At 63.5% G+C, this 17,844-nt stretch overlaps 1 protein-coding gene across 3 annotated transcripts in view; it reads right to left on the bottom strand.

Annotated features, from left to right (window-relative positions):
• Positions 1–17,844, bottom strand: part of HDAC4 (histone deacetylase 4) — a 284,915-nt gene that overhangs the window by 39,202 nt on the left and 227,869 nt on the right. For 2 of the 3 annotated variants that reach the window (XM_027116793.1, XM_027116794.1), the window contains exons 14-17: positions 14,481–14,720; positions 11,483–11,669; positions 8,317–8,450; positions 5,546–5,666 (exon numbers count right to left, since the gene is read on the bottom strand). In XM_027116793.1, coding sequence (XP_026972594.1) covers positions 5,546–5,666; positions 8,317–8,450; positions 11,483–11,669; positions 14,481–14,720 — 682 coding nt within the window. The remainder of the gene's footprint in view (positions 1–5,545; positions 5,667–8,316; positions 8,451–11,482; positions 11,670–14,480; positions 14,721–17,844) is intronic. The other variant, XM_027116797.1, reaches the window with a different exon arrangement.

Genomic DNA, 17,844 nt, shown 5'->3' with positions numbered 1-17,844 from the left:
ATGATGCTAGGGGTGTAACAGCTTTCTCCCAAGGAATCCAAGCGCCCGTGTGAATCCATGTACATCCATCAGTGTGTGTGTAAATACGAGTGAGAGGGGCTCTGCTGAGACTGGATTCCTGTGTTTGAAATTACAGACTGATGCATTAAAACCATAAATCGTCTGAATGTTTTGATTTTGCTCATTATCCGGCCAGGAAAGACCACAATAATAAAAAAGGTAGGATACCCTGAATTCGGACACAAGCCTGTGCTCGGATGGGCAGCAGGGAAACAGGGAAGCTGTCCTGGCCCAGAGCTCCAGAGCGGCCCAGCGGTGGCCTCTCCGCACAGCTGGTCTCCCCCCGGCCTCAGCCGCCTCGGCCGAGGCCCCAGTTGGTCAGCGAGTCCCTCCCCCACTGGCGTCCTGTGTTGCGGGGCCACCACTGCCTAGGCCAGGTCACAAAATGTTCAAGCCGAGAGACGGGGGTCTGACGCTTGAGGGGCACTCTTGCTCTCCCAGTTCTGGCAGGTTAGCTGACAGGCAGGCTGGGATGCCAACGGGCGCGGGGAAGATGCTGGCTTTCTTCTGCCACTCCTGCTGCTATGCTGTGAGCAGAGGGTCACCTAGTAACCCTTCACCTGAGCTCAGAGAGGCACTCATGAGGTGCTCTGCAGCCCTGGGTCCGCACTCCTCAGCCACCAGGCCAGGCTCCCTCCCCAGGTCGCTGCCGTCAGAAGATGAACCCTGACATCCAGGAACACCTAAGGTGGTGAACAGGTAGCCCCCTGCAGCCCGGCCAAGCTGTGTCACTGCCCCACACTCACTACACAGGCCTCTTTGCACAAGGCTTGGAAATCTGTGGATTCAATTAAAAAGAGGAAGGGAGATCACCCGGTAGTGTTTAAACACCATCAGGGTACTGTTAACATCATCAACTCTCACAACGTCTGGAATGGTCAGACTGACATAATGACGTTAGAACAGTCATCAGAAATGTTAATAGGCCTCAAGTGGTAGGAAGGTATCTGCCTGGGCATCCTCACGGCAACGTGAGTAGACTTCACAACACAAAACTCAGTAGGAGAGAAAAAGGAAACAGAATGGGTTATAATACCATTATGGTAAATGCAACACACGCTCACAATACGTGTGTTTGTGACAACACACTTGGCTCATAAAAGAAACACTAAATACACTCCCGCGGCTGCCTATGGGCGGAGCGGGGTCTGAGATGGTGGACGAACACTTCAACAAAGAAGCCACGAGCGGCAGAGGGGCTTCCAGGGACGGAGATGCTGGATGAACTGAGGGGGACCCCCCATGTGGTCACGGACATGGCTTGGCGGGAGGAAAGCGCCGTCTCCCGGCTCACCCACCGTTTACTCTTCCCCAAGGACTCCCGGCTCCGGCGTCTCTCTCATTTCCGATCACCCGTCTTAAGCCTAGTTTGGCACCTGACTGGAAGCCTCACCCGTCCTCCTGGCGGGGGACCCGAGCCTCCGTGCCTGCAGGGAGACCATCCTTCCGTCACGCGATCCCCTGCCCCATGGAGCAGCGCACGCCCAGGAGACGGGCTTGCAGGACTCCTGGCGGGCTGACCAGGGGAGGGACATGGAGCGTGCGTGGACTCTGGGCCACACGGTGCGCTCAGGGCGAGGCTGGCTGCTCTCCGGGCTGAGGCCCCCGGATGCTCCTGGAGACTGCTGAGGCAGGGGCTACCGGTCCCAGGACCCACGGGCAGCCCCTCCCGTGCGGGAGAACGGTCCAGGAGCCGGGCTCTGCGTTTCCTGGGGGATCCCGGGGCCCTGCCGGACGTGCCGGCCTGAAGACCCTGCACTTGGCCCACTTGGCCCCTCCCTCCGAGCCTGCTGACCTTCTCCCCCATCCACACCGTCCTCGTCCTTGATGCCTCCTTTCCACAAAGCCCTGCCTGGGCCCAGGCCAGACCCCGTCCTCTGGGCCCGGCCGGCGCTCCGTCTCATTTCTGGACATTCTTGCTCCGATCCACACCCCTCCCTGTGCCTTGGGCCCAGCCTCTGGGCTCTCCCGGGTGTCACCTGTCCTCCGGAGCCCTGGGCCCCTTCCTGGAGGCAGCCGGCTTAGAACTCCCTGCCCTCCCAAGTCCATGACTCTGGGTGCGGGGCCTGGGCACCCCCAACAAGCCCTCTCAGCTCAGAGGACACAGATGCGTTTTGGGGGCGCCAAGTGGAGGACGTCGTACACTCTGAAGAGTCTATTCTGTATCCGTGTCCAGTCTGCACCGTAGACGCCCCTCGGCCGAGGGAGAGAAGAGAGCAGCGTGCCCCCTTCCACGGGGAATGGGGACCCCCTCCTCGGGCCAGTCGCCCCATACACCTCCTGGTTTCCTGTGTGTTACCCTAAACCATGTGGCCGAGCTTTGGAAAACCAAACTGAGTAGCAGGGACGAACCTCGCTGAGCGAGGACACAGGGCCCTTGGGGGGCAGCAGCTCCCGGGACAGGAGCCGGAGTGTCTACTTCCCTGGAGTCCACGTGTGTCTGCAGAGCAGGGCTCACAACAGCCAGGGCACCTGGCCGGGCCAGGGATCAGGCTGGGCCAGGGACCAGGCCCGGGACGTGGCTGTTGGGGGAGCGGCTCTGGAGGTCTTCCTCGGCCCACTGTGACCACCCCCACTCCTGGGGGTGGGCGAAGTGAGCCCCCAGCTGACCCAGGCAGCAGAGCCTGAGTGAGGAACAGGGGCTGCACGGCCAAGACAAGAGGAGACCCTGGGCAGGCTATCGCGGGCCCTGGTCTGGCCACCGTGGCGGTCCGGCTCGGTGGACACTTGGTGGAGACAGCCCGACAGGAGGCCTCTCAGCCTCACTGGTCCCGGCTGTCCTGGGGGCTTTCACACGGGGAACGGGTGGCCTCCTGACCTGCCTTCACCATCCTTGGGGCGGCCTCTGTGACTGACATGGCTTCAGTGTTTTTGTCCCCCCAAATTCACATGTTGGAACCCTTACCCTCAATGTGATATTAGGAGGTGGGGCCTTCGGCAGGTGATTATGCCGTAAAGATGGAATGGGGTTAGTGCCCTTATAAAAGAGACCCGGGAGAGCTCCCTCACCCCTCCCACCATGAGGACCCAGCAAAAGGCACCGGCTGTGAACCAGCAAGAGGCCCTCACCCACCACGCTGGCACCCTGAGCTCGCATGTCCAGCCTCGGGGCAGGGAGCAAGCCTGGACGCGCCCTGATTCACCCTCATACTTGACCAAGTCTGGCTGGGTGAAAACTTCAGGCTGGAAAGAACCTTCCCCCAGAACGGGCCAGGCGCTGCACTGCTACCGAGGGGCCTGACGTCGTCCTGGTTCCTGGCAGACCTGGTCCCCTCCCTGGAACATCGCAGCACCCTTGCATCTCGTCCCTGTGCTCTGAGATTTCCCAGCGGTGCTCCCTGGCAGGGTTCTCGCGGCCGGCGGCTGGTCCTCCGGTCCTGGGACCTTCTCGTGATCACCCCAGATGCTTTCCTTTCCTTTCCGTGTCCTCCGGAAGCCCCTGCTCCCTGGGCCCTGAGTGCGAGGAACGCTCCTTGGATTTTCTTCTTTTCTCCGTCTCCTGGTTTCCAGCTCTGGTCACCTTCCTGCTCCACTTTCCGGGACCTTGACTCACCGTTCCTTCCAGCCCCAGGACTCGATTCTGTGACCATGTTTCACTTTCCTCTCTGTTCTGTTCCTTCCCTTCTCTGTGGCCCTTGCTCACATTCTGTGGATGTGGAATCGCCCTCTTTAAGGATTTTAACGCTGTTCTTGGCTCCCTCTGCAGCGCCCCCCTCCGGTCCCCGCACCCACCCAGGAGTCTGGCCTCCGAGCTGCTGCTGCGCACCTTCCCAGGTGCCGATAGTCCTTGGTCTTCTGTTCGTGGCCCAGAGTGAGGACGTAAAGCCGGTGGAAGGTGCGGGGACACGGCGGGGACACGGTGGCCTTCTGAACCATCAGCACCACGTCAAGGACCGTAGGGGGCCATCTGCTGCGGGGCCCCTGATGACAGCTTCCTTTGGGCTAGTCAGTCCCTGAAGGAGGTCCCCATCTCTGCCCGGGGGTAAAGGTCAGTGTGCCGGGAGCCCAGCAGGGGCGGGGGGTGATGGCCTCACCGTGCTCTGTGCCTGTGTCTGTCCCAGCCCAGGGACCCTGTGCCTTTCTGTCCAGGGCTGTGGGGGTGGCAGGGCGTCGGGACGGAGGCCTCTCAGGCCCCTGTGGCCCGGTCCCCTGTCTGAGCCCCGCCTGTCCTGCACCCAAGGGCCAGGGTCTCTGCAGTCACTGTCCTTGGGCTGTCCGAGTCAGCGGGCGGAGCTGGGGGTGTCCGTCCCCATGCCGCTCTGCAGCCCACTGCCTGGCACTGGCCGTCCAGCCCCGGGTCTCCTGCTCCTTCCCTGCCTCCCAGGTGCGAGGGTTTCTGTCTTTTAAAAGCCCTGTTGCTACACACGACCCCCACCCCCCAGGCCAGAGCCCGAGTGTCTCCTCGCGGCCTCCGTCACCCCAGCTCCCCGCTCTAGGGGGGCTCAGCGCCTACCGGGCGCACAGCAGAGGAGAAGACGTGCTCCCCGGGCGCGCGAATGAGCGAAGGGGCGCATGAGTGCCCGGGGAGGGAGCACAGCCGCGCTGCAGGATCCCCAGGAGGGTCAAGCCGGTCCGGCGCAGGGCCGGGCACAGAGATGACCTTCGCAGCACCTGGCACGGAGACCAGAGGAAACAGTGCACAGCCCACCCCTCCCCCCGCCACATCTGGACCCCAGTGGCTGTGATTCCTAGGCCCCTGCTGCCTGCTTTGGCTCGGCTCAGGGAGGAGCCCCAGGGGGCTTCTCTCCCCAGGGGGCAAAGGCAGGGATGGGGAAGGAAACCCACGGTTGGCGACTGCCCCGGTTCCAGGCGGCTGGGAAGCGGGGGAGGGAATTACCCAGCAGGGGTCCTGCCCGGAGGGGGGCGGGCGCCTGCGCCCGGGAGCCTGGGGGACCCTGCACTTCTGTCAGACCCCCCCTGCCTTATGGGGAGACTCTCACCATCTCCCAAAGCAGAAGATGCCTGTTAGGAGGTTCCTTCCGTCAGGCCCAGATCCTGCCCCCTCATCTGGGGGGCTGCCTGCCGAAGTCGAAGCCCCTGGCCCCCGGGGAGGAGGGGCCCGGTGTGGGGCGGGGGGCTCGGGTTGCCACGGTGCCCCCCCCGAGCCTCGAAGAGCGTCCCCCAGACCGACTCCAGGCCCAGTGCGGGGTGGCCGGGTGGCCTCCAGCAACCCAGCTCTACTATTTGACATTCTGCAAAACCACTGGTTCTCAGCCCATTTTCTCCCCAAGACACCGGACACAAAGCAAGAAACCAACTGCCCATGTGAATGCCGAGCGTGGAAATCTCTCCTCCGGCCCCTCACCTGAGAGCCTGGCCCGGGCACCACGGAGAAGGGTCAGCCCTGCCCCAGCTGCCCGCACAGAGCCTGGCGGGCGACACTCGCCTGTGCAGCTGGGGGCATGCAGGTGGGACGGCGGGGCCTCGGGCGAGGGCAGGGCTGGAAACAGCCTCGGCAGTAAAGGTAAAGAAGGTCTTGAAATACCTAGAAGTTTCTTACTGTCCAGTTTCTGCCTGTTGAGGGGGTTTGTGCCGTAGAGCAGGGCGTGCGCCTCCGAGTGCACCGTCTGCAGCTCCTCCAGGGTGGCCTTGCGTCCGCGGATGCACTGCGGGGACAGAACAAGACAGGATACTGCAGGGGTGAGCCTCAGCAGAAAACTGGCACCCAGGAGGAGATGAAATTCTGTGCGGGCACGAGCACAAAATTCCTCGGTTACCGTGGAATCCAAAGCAAACGTCACCTGACGCGACGTCTGAGAAACATTTAAGAAACATTTTACAGGGTTTGCACTTGAATTAAAACTTAGGAAAACGTTTTGAAAAAGATAATTCCAGCCTTCAACGCGTTAACCTTCACAGTCACACACTGATTTGGCATCAAATTACTGCTTTGCTTTCCAACCGCCGGGGTCTGGTCTTAAAAGAGAGACGAGCTGCCTGGGGGTGGACCTGCTCTCAGGACGCGGGGGCCAGACCCCAGCTCCTTGGGCACCTCCAAGCCTTCCCGCGAGCCTGAGACGGCCCGCAGCCGTCTGACACCCCGATCTGCGTGTCCGTCTGCATTTGTCTTCGGTTTGGAAATTCCTCAGATCTGGACGCCTCGGCTACTTTCAGATGTTCTCCAGAAATTATCTTGAGCTGAGCCACATTTACCTAACCTTTGAGAAGGAGGCTGGTTTGTGAAGCGGGATTCCAGCTGACACTTCTTTATACTTTCCGAGGGCCAGAGCGACACAGGAAGAGCCAACAGGACCCTGAGGGCCCAGGGGGAGCCCGTGGGCTCGCCGGGCCGGACGCACCCCCGTGCAGGGGCAGGCCAGGAGCTGTGCTCCCCCCGGGAACCTCCAGGGAGGCCCCAGAACCGCTCCTAACGGTACAACAGGCCTCCCAGCGACGCCTGCCGATGCAGGAGCACAGGGCAGGGGAACCGGAGGCCGGCTGTGACCGAGGCTCTGCCGGCCTGGCCTCCTCCTCGTGGAGGGGCCACGAGGCCGCAGAGAAGGTTGCCCACCCCGTGGAGTGAGGGGCGCTGGCCGGGAGGCCTGGGCACCGGGGGGTCGCCTGGTCCCTCTGCTTCTCCTCTGTCAGGGGCCCCTCCAACAACCCGTGTTCCCTCGGCCAAGGGAACATGTGTCACCCTCTGGACCTGCAGGTGCCCCGCATGGTGAGCGTCCCCGCATGTCGAGGGCATGCCTGGCCCTTCACCCCGGGTCTCCTCGGTACCCGGGGGCCCCTGCGGCCATCAGCGCTGGCCCTCAGTGCCAGGGGGCTGGACGAGCAGCTCAGTCTGCTCCCCTCGCCTCCGTCTCCTGCCTTGAAACTACCCTGGAGGCCCCAGGCCCGAGGGGACCCTCCTGGGGGCGAAGGAAGCGGCGCCTGGGAAGCGGGGGGTGGGGTGGGGGGGTGGGGGGCGGGGGGTGGTGGTGGTCCTGCAGCGGAGGAGGAGGGTGCGTCCGCCAGGGCGATGCTGCCCCCCAGTGGTGCAGCCTCACGGGATCCGGGAGCAGGTGCCCAGGGCTCCAGCCCACAACCTCGGGGTCCCCCTCCTCTCCAGAGGGACTCCAGGACAGGATTCTGGACCCAGGCCCCATGCTTTCCCCTCCAAACACCATGTATCGCCATAAACTGGCAGAGAGATGGGGTCACGCGGGACAACTGACCTCAACTCCTAAATACTGGCTTCTGGGGAAGGGGTCTGGATGGGGGGCAGAGTGGGGTTCGGGCCACGCCTGCCCTCCAGATGGGCTGCACTGGGCTGTGAAGGACGGACGCGGACATTCTGCTCATCCACGGGGCTCTAGCTTTCCAGGGCCACCCTGCAGGGCAGCACACGCCACCCTGCACCCCATCCCCGGCTTCACGGGGTTCCCAGTGTGTGGGGAGACAGCAGGCCCCCACTTGGTGGGCACGTGGGGGGCTGGCTGCCATTGTCCTAGAGGGCTCCTGGGAGGGGAGGCCACCTGCCCCGCTCCACGGATGACGATGCTGTGGCGCCCACGGCCTGGAGCTCCCCCCACCCCCTCCCCGTGCACCTGCACAAACGGTCCTCTGTTTCCTCTCACCCCAGAGCTCAAGACCCTCTTGATGGCCGCATGCCAGGAAATGTCTCTCCCCCATCAGAGGGCTGGAGGAGCCTCAACGGTCCTTCAGCAGAGCCTTCCTGTCCTCATGGGCCTGGGGCCACCGCAACGGTGGGTGGGCAGCGTGAGTCCCAGGCCCCGACGGGCCGGAACAGAGGCAGCTCAGCCCGCCTTGTCGGCAGGCAGCGTGGTCCCCTTGCCAGGTGGCTGGGACAGACGTGAGGGCCCGCGCTCAGAGGGGCAGAGGCAGGGGCAGTGCTGCGCTTGGGAACCAACGCCAAGCAGACCAGACCGGCCCGCGCACCCTCCCTGCCTCGGGGTCCGGAGGCTCCCCACACCCTGGGAGAGGCTCTCGGAAAAAATCAAGTAAGAGAACTTCCAAAGGAAAGCCAACAGGATGACGGATCCCCCGGACCCCGCCCTTGCGGCAGAGGCCCTGGGACGGCCTGGCCGTGTGACCCGGGTGCTGACGGGGAGCCTGGCTAGGGGCTGGCTTCCCAGAGAACAGGAGCGTGCGAGAGGAGGTGCAGGACAGGAGAGCTCGGCATTCCTCCGGAAGCCAGGCCCGTGCGCCCGCCTGCAGGGCCCGTGTCCTCCCCCAGGCCTCCCCCGCTCAAGCCCTGGCTCACTCGGCCCGCGTGGGCCGCCTCCTTGCTGCCCGCGGGGCGGGCCTCACCTCGCATCTGCCTCGAAGGCCGGTCTCCTGCAGCCGGGACCAGATGCTCTGGATGCGCCCGGCGTGCTCGGGGTGGCTGTTGGTGTTCCCACAGGTGCACTGGTGTTTCAGCATCAGCGTGTCGTACACGAGGCCTGCGGCAGAGGTGGAGGCGGCCGCTGTCAGACGAGCCCTCGGGGTCCCGGGCAGCTGCCCCCGCCCACCGCCCGCTCACGACACTCGCCAACGGTCAGAGTCCCCGCCACCCAGGGTGTGGAGGGAGCTGAGCGGCCTGCGGTGCGGGGGGCAGGCGGGGCAGGAAGAACCAAGAAGGCAGGCGGCCCGCCCCCAGGTCTCTCGGCTGTGAGCCCTGTGGCACTCACGTCCAGGGGACTGCGCTGACCCAGAAACAAGTGAGATTTGGGTCCAAAACTCGAGTCTCTCTGTCAGGGGACTTCTCTATCGAGCAGTTCAACCTTGTGGACTGAGATCTGTCCAAGGTTCTTGGGGCCCAGAGGCTCAGTTCTGCCCTCAGAACCTTGCAGAGCAGCTGGACAGGCGCGTGGAGCTCACATACGCGCTCGCACACACACACGGACGCAAGCGCATTTAAAATCACCCTAGAAACGGACGTAAATGGAGTCCAGGAACTCACACTCACTCCCCAGCTCCGCACTCTCCACTTGGGACAGCGCTGGAAGCTGTTCAAGCCTGAGGGTGCCCAGCACAGAGCCGGCCCAGCGGCGGAGTCACCCTCAGGAGGGAGTGCCGCAGCCTCACCAGCCTGGGCTCCGCCGCAGGGAAGCGGTGGCCCTTCCAGCTGATCAAAGTGACTGATGTCACCTGGCAGCTGCGTGGAAGGTGGTGGAACCTGCATGTCTGGAGAAAGGGGGGGGGGGGGGGGGGGGGGGCCCCCTCCAGCTCCCCCCAGGGGCCCCCCCCCCCCCCGGCCCGGCCCCCCCCGGGGGGGGGGGGGGGGGTCAGCCCCTGGTGACATCTGCCAGGAGGCGGCCCTGTTGTCCCCGACACAGCACAGTCACACACCTCGTCTCCCAGGGTTGGGACAGTGGGAAGGTGGCTGGGTGAGTGGACGCCCTGGCAGCCACCGGCACCTGTCACTAACACCTGCTCGTTCAGGTGGAGAAGGGAGGGAGCGCCAGGCAAAGAGCAGGGGCCGCGGAGTCAGAGGCCCACGGCCGCTCCTTCTCCACGTCTGATGCTGCCAAGTGGAGGCATTAGCACCAGCCTCCAGGGGAACGAGCTTCGAGGTGAGCCTGTTCCTATAGGTCCAGCTGGACACGGCAGTGCCCGAGCCTCCCTGCTCAGTCTCTTAGAAGTTGGGCTAATGGGAGTCAGTCCCCTTGCATTGGAGGGATTCTGGGACCCCCAGCAAAACTGAGCAGTGGGACAGGGGAGAGTGGGGTTGGACTTCTGGTAAAAAAAGCAGTAGGACAGGGGCAGGTTTACAGTCAGTGCGCTAACGAGGGTGTGCCTGGTAGCGCGTAACAGATGCACACACACGTCTACGTGGACGGCACGGACGTATGTATGTGCACAGCTTAGAGGCCCATCAGTGCCACGACACGGCCACCCGCCCCTCCACAGCATCGTCGTGGTGATAAAATCGCCTCCTGACGTTTATTGGCCACGAGGCCAGGAACTTCAAGGTGATGCCACTGTCATCCCCTTTCACAGACGGGAAACGGCAGCAGAGCCGGCCTGCAGAGTGAGCGGGGAGCGGCCAGCATGCTGGGCAGACGCGCGTGGGCTCGGAAGACGCCAAGAATGGCCGACAGCAGTGCAGGGGCCCCAGAGTCCTGGCTGTAAAATGCACAACGTCTGTGTCTACCAGTCTGCCTGGCTACGCGCAGACACAGCCCAGGAGATGTGACCTGAACGCCGACAATGGCTCCTCCGGGGGGCAGGGTTGGGGCACCCGTTAGCTTCTCAGGTTTCCATCACGTGTCCTTTTTTTTTTTTTTAAGTATTTATTTATTTATTTGGCAGCGCCGGTTCTTAGTTGCAGCAGGTGGGATCTTAGTTCCCTGACGGAGGATAGAACCCAGGGCCCCTGCCTTGGGAGCGTGGTGTCTTAGCCACTGGACCGCTAGGGAACTCCCATGTGTGCTTTCTTACAGTGAATATGCACTGTTTTATACATTAAAAAAAAACTGATAACGAAGACAAACTAAGGAGGTCCATCAACAGAGCAGGGTCCAGCGGCCGGGCCACTGCTGGTGACGTCATGCCGGCCCGCAGGCTCCCTGGTGGGACCGCTGACCGCCCGGGGGCACATCTGACACGGGAGCGTTTCCACTGTGGTCCTGGGGTCTGTCACGGGAGCGGCGCCCTTCTAACAATGGACCTACCTCAGCCAATGGCCAGGGCCTCACACTTTAAAGAGTCACCTGCTGATCCTATTGGTGATACTTGGCAGTTTTCTGGTTTTCCTTCTGAAAAGCAAGAACTTAACTTCTGGAGATACTGACTATGAAACTTTTCCCTGAACGTGAGCAGTATCCTGAGACCTGACAGAGAGAACACGGCCGCGTCTGCACATCCCAGTGTGCAGAAACTGGGTGTTTCATGAGAACCGTTTGGAGGAGGATGAAACTGTTGTGTATTTAGAGAACTTGACCTTAACGTGCCACCAAGAAGACACATCCAATGAGTTAGATGAGAACAGTGTGAGGCACTACCCCGGCCACCCTCCCGTCCCAGGCGGGGTGGGGCAGGGTGGAGGCTGCCCCGGGAGCAGCCTCGGCCCGACAGAGGCCAGTGCCTCAGACCCTGGTGGACGCCTTGCTTGGCTACCGTTCTCAGCCCTGACTTGCGGGGAGCGCCCTTCAGGCGGAGGCAGAGGGTCCTGCCCGCAGACTTCTCCCCGGCCGGGCGGGGCAGTGAGGCAGCACAGGTGGAGGACAGCTCGGTGCAGAGAGCAAGCGTCCAGGGCTGGCCGAGCCCTGCTCTCACGCGATGCGCAAACACCGCACGGGGTCACCTGGGCCTCACGGGCGAGGTCCTGGCCGAGCGCTCAGCTCGAGGTCGGGAAGGATGAGAAAGGGCAAGGTCGCTGCCCTGCTAACCGCGGACAGGAAGCCGCCCGGCCCGCGCAGGCCCCGCAGTGGCGCCTCCCGCCCCCTCACGTCTGCCCGGGCCGCAGCCCCGACCCCCTGCCCCACGTTACCTGTGGTGAACCGCGGCTTGGTCGGGGGCTCCTGCACAGACATGGGGAAGGTGGCGGACGCGGGGGAGGACTGCGCTCGGGACAGAGGCCGGTGGCCGCCGAAGGACGCGGGGATGCCGGCCGCCTCCATTGACGCCTGGTAGCTCCTCAGCTGGTGGACCCGTTGCTGCTCCAGGAGGAGGGCTTGCTGGGGGAGAGGAGACAAGAGCCATTTTTGTTGCTTCCAGGCAGCTCCTGCCCCTGGCTGGAGGACTACGTGTGTCCCCTCCTCCCAAGTCGCTCATCCACCTGGCCCTTGGCCCTCGGGTGGCACCGGGCGGACAGCCTGCGCTGGCCCCGACCAGACAGGACATCCCCGTGGGAAGACAGACCATCAGCGGAGACGCCCGGCGAGTCCGGTCAGGGCTGACAGGGAGGCCCGGCCCAGCCGGGGGGCCGCGGGGGGTCCCTGAAGAGGTGGCACCCAGGGAGGCAGGGCGGCCGGGCAGAGGGTGCTCGGGGCGGGGCTCGGAGGTGTGAAGAAAGGCGCTGGCGCAGGAAGCCACGCCGACGGGGCTCGACAGCGCTCCCGGCCAGTCTGGTTTCGACCGGGACCCCTTGGTCTGCACGCCAGAAACTTGGATGGAAAGCACATCACGGCGGAAATGCGGCTTCTTCTCCATCCCCGACCTCTTCCCTCTCCTGGTCTCACACGTCCTCACGCCAGGACGGGAAGGACGGCTGAGGCAGAGACGGCCAGGGCCCAGCAGTCTGGGCGTCAGGGCCGGGGGGTGTGGGTGCACCTCTCCGAGGCCTGGACCCAGAGCGCAATCCCCCGGACCCCACTTTAGCCAAAAATAACCAGAGTAAAAGTGGGTGGGTTAAACACACACTTTACAAGCTCCTTTTTCACAGAAGGTATCTTCCATGTGAAGAACGGGCTTCTGTGAGAATGCCAAAAGGTCCGAAAGCGGGAAGTTTGCAAACCAAAGGGCCTCCGCCGGATGAGACTCTAGGGCTCGGAAGCAGGGAGCCACAGCCCCTCTGCTGAAGCTGGACAGGCCCCCCCATCACCCCTTCCCTGCTCTGGACTCTGAGCCAGCGGACAAGCACACACAGGAAGACGCCACGGGGACCGTGGGCTGCGCGGGAGAGAGGCGCTGCGCCCACGGGGAGGTGGGTGCTGGATCTGGGGTGGAGTCAGGGGAGAGGTGGAGGTACCAGCGGTGCGGGCGGCCGCCCAGCCCCTGCCAGAAGCGTGGGGAGCGGGGTCTTCCTCCCCGGGCGGCCACGGAGGGGAGGGCAGGACACCCTGTTCAGAGGTGCTGGAGAAAGCAGGGCTCCTGGGCGACTGCAGGCTCCACGGCCAGCCCTGCCCTTGTTCCTGGGGGAAACGCTGTCCTTTGGGAAGCGCGGGCCCCGGTGAGCAGCAGACCCCCTGGACGAGGGCCCATGGCTGTGCCGCGGCCCTGGGGGCGGCCTCTGTCCGGGCTCCTGACCTCCTGCCTTTAGGAAGCAGAGTGGAGAGGAGAGAGCCCGGAGCCCCTCCCAGGCGCTTCCTCCCCTTCTGCTCACGGGGCGCCCAGTCTCTCCAGATACGAGCCGCCTACAGAACGTGGTGCCCGTCTTAAGCTGAGACCTGCACGTTGTTGCGTGTGCACCAAGCTCCCCCGAGAGGGGCTCTGCTTGTGGTTCCCCAAAGCACACAGAAAGCAGGCGTTTCTGATAACTGTCTCAGGCTTGGAGTACAACGAGGATAATTTTCCTTAGTGAACGCTGGCCACTTTATCATTGACAAGACACTAGCCCTAAAAAATTGTCGCAACGCCTTCCAATTTCATATGAGCGTACGAACAGCAAGCTGAATTCCAGTTATAATGAGAGGCTGGCTTCCTTCAAAAACGTGCGAGGCCCACGCCCCCCAGCACGGGAACAAGGCCCCAGCTCAGGCCCCGTCACCTGCAGGAGTCTGCACAGCACAAAAGACAGCGGCTTCCTCCTGCTGGGACCTCCCTGTTTTCATTAAGCGTTGGTTCCCGTGCACTTTGCAGAGTGGTGTTTAGCGCTGAGGCTGTGGCCCGAGACAGGAGACCGGCTGCCCTCCGAATGACAAATAAGAAAAGCAACACAGCGCCAGCCACCCGCGGTGCCCGCCCTGGCGTGTGGAGCCCGCAGAGAGGGCTGAGCTGCGGCCTGTGCGGGGTCTCCAGAGAAACCTACGAGCTAATCCTGTGTGTCACCTCCCGCCCCAGTCCAGATGCCCCCGGGTGGGCAGACGCGCAGCAGAGGCGCCTGGCCTGGGCTGCCGGGCCAGAGGAGGAGCTTGGCTGGGCAGCCGGCACCAGGCCCAGCAAGGAGGGGGTGGGCAAGCCGGGGCCCTGCACCTCAGGTGCTGAGCTCCAGTATCGATGAAGGACACGACTAGATATTAGAGTCCACTCCTCAAATGCCCTGGGCCGGATTCCGACCTGCTGGCCGGCCGTGCTAGCGTTTCCCGGACCTGGCAGTTTTCCTTTTCACTCAAAGTCAATGGATCATCCCTCAGATTTAGTCATCAGTCTTGTGAGTTTGTTCATTGCATGTCAGTGCCAGGGAACCCGACCCGCTCTGGATACCCGGGCCAGGCTGCTGTGCTGCACCTGTAAGGCTGGTCGCTGGTGGCTTCTTGGCCCCCGAGGTCCTGGCTCCTGATCAGATGCCACCTAGCTTTCTGATCAGTTAACAAACCAGCCTCCCTCCCCACGTTTATGCTGATCCCACCAGCACGTGCATCCGTGTTCAGCTGCAGCCTGTGAACCTGAAGGAAAAGCATCCCTAAGGAGTTCAGGGCCTGTGCTTAGCCGGAAAGCAGGCGCATAAGTGCCCACAGCGGGCAAAGGGCCAGCGTCCCTGGGGGTGACCCGCTATAACACAGACGTCGCACCACACCTCCCTCCCGCATCGCCAGGGAGACGGGGCCTGGGCGGCGGGTGTGGGGGAGGGCACCGCCCCCGGGGCCCGGCCCTGCTCAGCGGGTCACCTGTCTGAACAGCAGCTCCTGCTCGGTGGGCTGCCGCTGGCCCGGCGCCACGTCGTCCTCATCGCTCTCGACGGGCTCCTGCTTCACCTGCACCCCGGCCAGCGTGTGCGCCTCCTTCGGCCCTGGGGGCCGGTCCAGGAGCGGCTCCTCCAGGAGGGCCTGGTGCTCGCGCAGCTCCTCCTCGGTCTCCTCGGGGTGGCTCTCGGGCTGCCGGGCCGGCTCGCTAGCTTTGGGGATGATCTGCAGCACAGAGGGTGGGGACGGAGCTCGTGTGACGTGGGCGAGCGAGATCGCGGGACAGGAGAAGGCTGGCCACAAAGCCCACGCCTCAGAAACACCGGGGCCAGCCTCTGAGGGCGCTGGCACACCCGCACGCCCGCACACGCGCACACACAAAGCCCACACCTCAGAATCACCGGGGCCAGCCTCTGAGGGCGCTGGCACACGTGCACGCCCGCACACACACGTATGTGCACACACGCATGCGCACACGCACACACAAAGCCCACACCTCAGAAACACGGGCCAACCTGAGGACACTGTTACACACACACGCACGCATGCACGCACACCCACACGCACAGACGTGCACACACGCGCGCGCGCGCACACACACACACACACACACACACACACACGGGTGGCAGGTGCTGTCCGAGGTGCTGAGAAAGGACACAGCCCGGCATTTGGTACCTGCTCTTAAGCACATGTGTGCCTGGCACAGCGAAGCGCAATGCAAGTTACAGGTGTGGACCCACGTCCACACCTGGGCGTGAAGAGGGAGGCCTCCTTCCTTCGCGGTCACAGCTGCTGGGAGAAACCTCGCCCGTGCCCCTCCCCTGCCACCTCAAGAACATGCGCGTCCCAGACGCCGTGATGACCCTGCCTGCCAGCCCCCGACGGGGCACACGTGGCTCCCCTGCTCTCCCCTGGCCTCTGCGCCCACTCACGCCTCGCTGTCCGCTCTGCCCTGGGCCTGCTGCCCGGACACCACGCTCCTCAGCAGCGTGGTCCTTTCCCTGCTGAAGGTCCCACACGCCGGTAACCCCCAGACGCAGGTGCCCGGCCCGGGCCTCGCTCCTCATCCCCAGACCCACCGCCCGACGGCCTGGTACGCATCCTGGCTCAGCACGGACCCCCGGGGCACCGGCTCTCGCTGGCCCTCCCCCTTCCGTGCCCGCCCAGCACTGCCCATCTCACGTCTCTGGAGAGCACACTTCTCTCCATCCTCACGCTCTGCTCCCGTCCTGCACCGGGCAGCCTGCATCTCCTGCTAGATCACAGCCACGGCCTTCTGAGGCCCCTGTCCCGTCCACCTCGTGTGGCAGTGACAGTGGGCGCTCAACGTGCCACCACCCTGCCTGAGCCCCTGCAACTCTTCCTCTCGTCCTTACTTTGCTCCTCTGCCGTCGGCCCCGCTCACCCTCCCCTCCACCACGCCGTGGCCGTCCTGACATCACTGCAGTTTCCTCCCGACGGGCTCCCCACGGCTCCCCTCCCTCCCGGACGCCCCGGGCTGACGCCTCGACTCCCCTTAGACCTCCAGTCTTGCCCGGGAGGCGTCCTTCGGCCTCCGGGTGGGGCGGGTGCTGCTCACCTGCGTCCGCACCCCCAGGCTTTTCCAGTCACAGGAGTCATCGCAGCTCTGCAGCTGCCGTTTACGCGGCCGCCTGACCTGCAGCCTGCAGTTCGGGTGAGGGTAGGGGCCACTGCTGACTCACCCACGGGGCACGTGGTAATTAGCCATTAAACGTTCACCTGAACGACTGGGTAAGTGAATGAGCCGTCCAGGGAGTGGGAGGGTCAAGGTGGAAAGTGAGCAAGGCCAGCAAGGCCAGCACACCGGGGGCCGCAGGACAGCAAGGGCCGGCCCGACGGGGACGAGGCGGGGACCTGGCCCGGCGTGCGGGGGACCAGCAGACGTGCAGCCCAGAAGTAGGCGCTGTGGTCGGCCGGCCCGCCAGGGCCTGGGAGGACAAGGGCCTGCCCTAGCCGCTGCAACGTGGGGGAAGGACAGGGCCATGCAGCAGCAAGGGGGCAGCATGTCCAGGCCCGGGACACCGCAGAGGGAGGGCCGTCCAGGATGGCGCCTTGGGTCTTGGGTGACGAGGCTGCCGCCCCGGGCACGGGGGCCAGAAGACAGACAGGTGCTGGGGGCACAGAGGTCTCGGCCGTGCCCGGCCTGAGGGGAAGTGGTGAGCTGGGAGGAAGCTGAGAAAGAGGAACAGACGCGGGGGCCCCTCCTGTGACGCGGGGCCCCCTCCTGTGACGCGGGGCCCCCTCCTCTGACGCGGGGGCCCCTCCTCTGACGCGGGGACCCCTCCTCTGACGCGGGGACTCGAGCACAAGGAATGTCTCAGGGCAAATTAATACCTGAACTGCTTGACTTTCTGTAAACTGTGGAAGAACGTGCCCCAAATTTCAAAGCCCCCAGCCTGAAGGTCGCTCTCCACGCACGATCCGTCCATTCGCTGTGGGGCAGATGTGACTGGTGTCGGGGCTTTAAGGAGACGCGAAGCTCTCGAAAGCCCCTGTTTAGCTCCCTGCCATGCGAGAGACCTGCCCTGCAGGGGAGAACGAATCTTGCCACCACTCCTGACTCTGTTTCTAGAAGGAAACCGAGGTCTTCAAGGAAGCCTAGTGTTTTCTCGTCCTGGGCGTTTGTATTTTAAAAAGTCCTTACAGAGCCACCTGTGCCCTCACCCACACCTGGATGCAGTGAAGCCTGGCCCACGAGGGATGGATTCGGGACACCTGTGCCAGTGCTGGTATTCCATTAGCTTGTAACCAGCCAGGGGTCAGCTGTACCCGGCGGGTACCAGGGCTCAGCCCCAGAGGAAGACTGAGCTATAGATGCCCTCCTCAGCACCTGCCTTACTTTGCTGAGAAAATAGAGTTTTGACTGGGCTAGGGGTTTCTTTTATGTGATCATCCCCTAAGTTGTCTGTAATGAACACTGTAAAGGAAAGCAACCTATGAAAGCCAAGCCGTGGGGACCCCAGGCCCTTTCTTTACACCTGCCCATGGCAGCTTCTCATCAGGAAGTCCCAGTCCAGCCGGAACAAGGTGGCCACAGCTCCGGGAGCAGGTCAGCGCCGCTTCAGCGGAAGGCGATGGGGTGTGAGTGGAGAGGAAGCCGGGGCGGCAGGGTGCTGGCTGGCAGACAGGCTCAAAACTCTAGTAAACAATCCGGCAACCTCACATCCAGGTGCTTCGACAGATTTCTCACCGCGGTTCATCAAAAAAAAAAGTGTTCTGAAAGTCTGTTTCTGATGATTTTGAGATCTGTCAATCCCATCTGCTTCCCACACACCTGGAGTCCACAAGGCCCCACGATGAACTTCGTGCCTGGACAGAGTCCACT

Source organism: Aethalodelphis obliquidens, unplaced genomic scaffold, assembly GCF_003676395.1.
Source record: "Aethalodelphis obliquidens isolate GAN/ISIS:26980383/991018 unplaced genomic scaffold, ASM367639v1 scaffold2, whole genome shotgun sequence".
Classification (NCBI taxonomy): domain Eukaryota; kingdom Metazoa; phylum Chordata; class Mammalia; order Artiodactyla; family Delphinidae; genus Aethalodelphis; species Aethalodelphis obliquidens.
The sequence above is the reverse complement of the archived record's forward strand: the minus strand, read 5'-3'. Positions and strand labels throughout refer to the sequence as shown.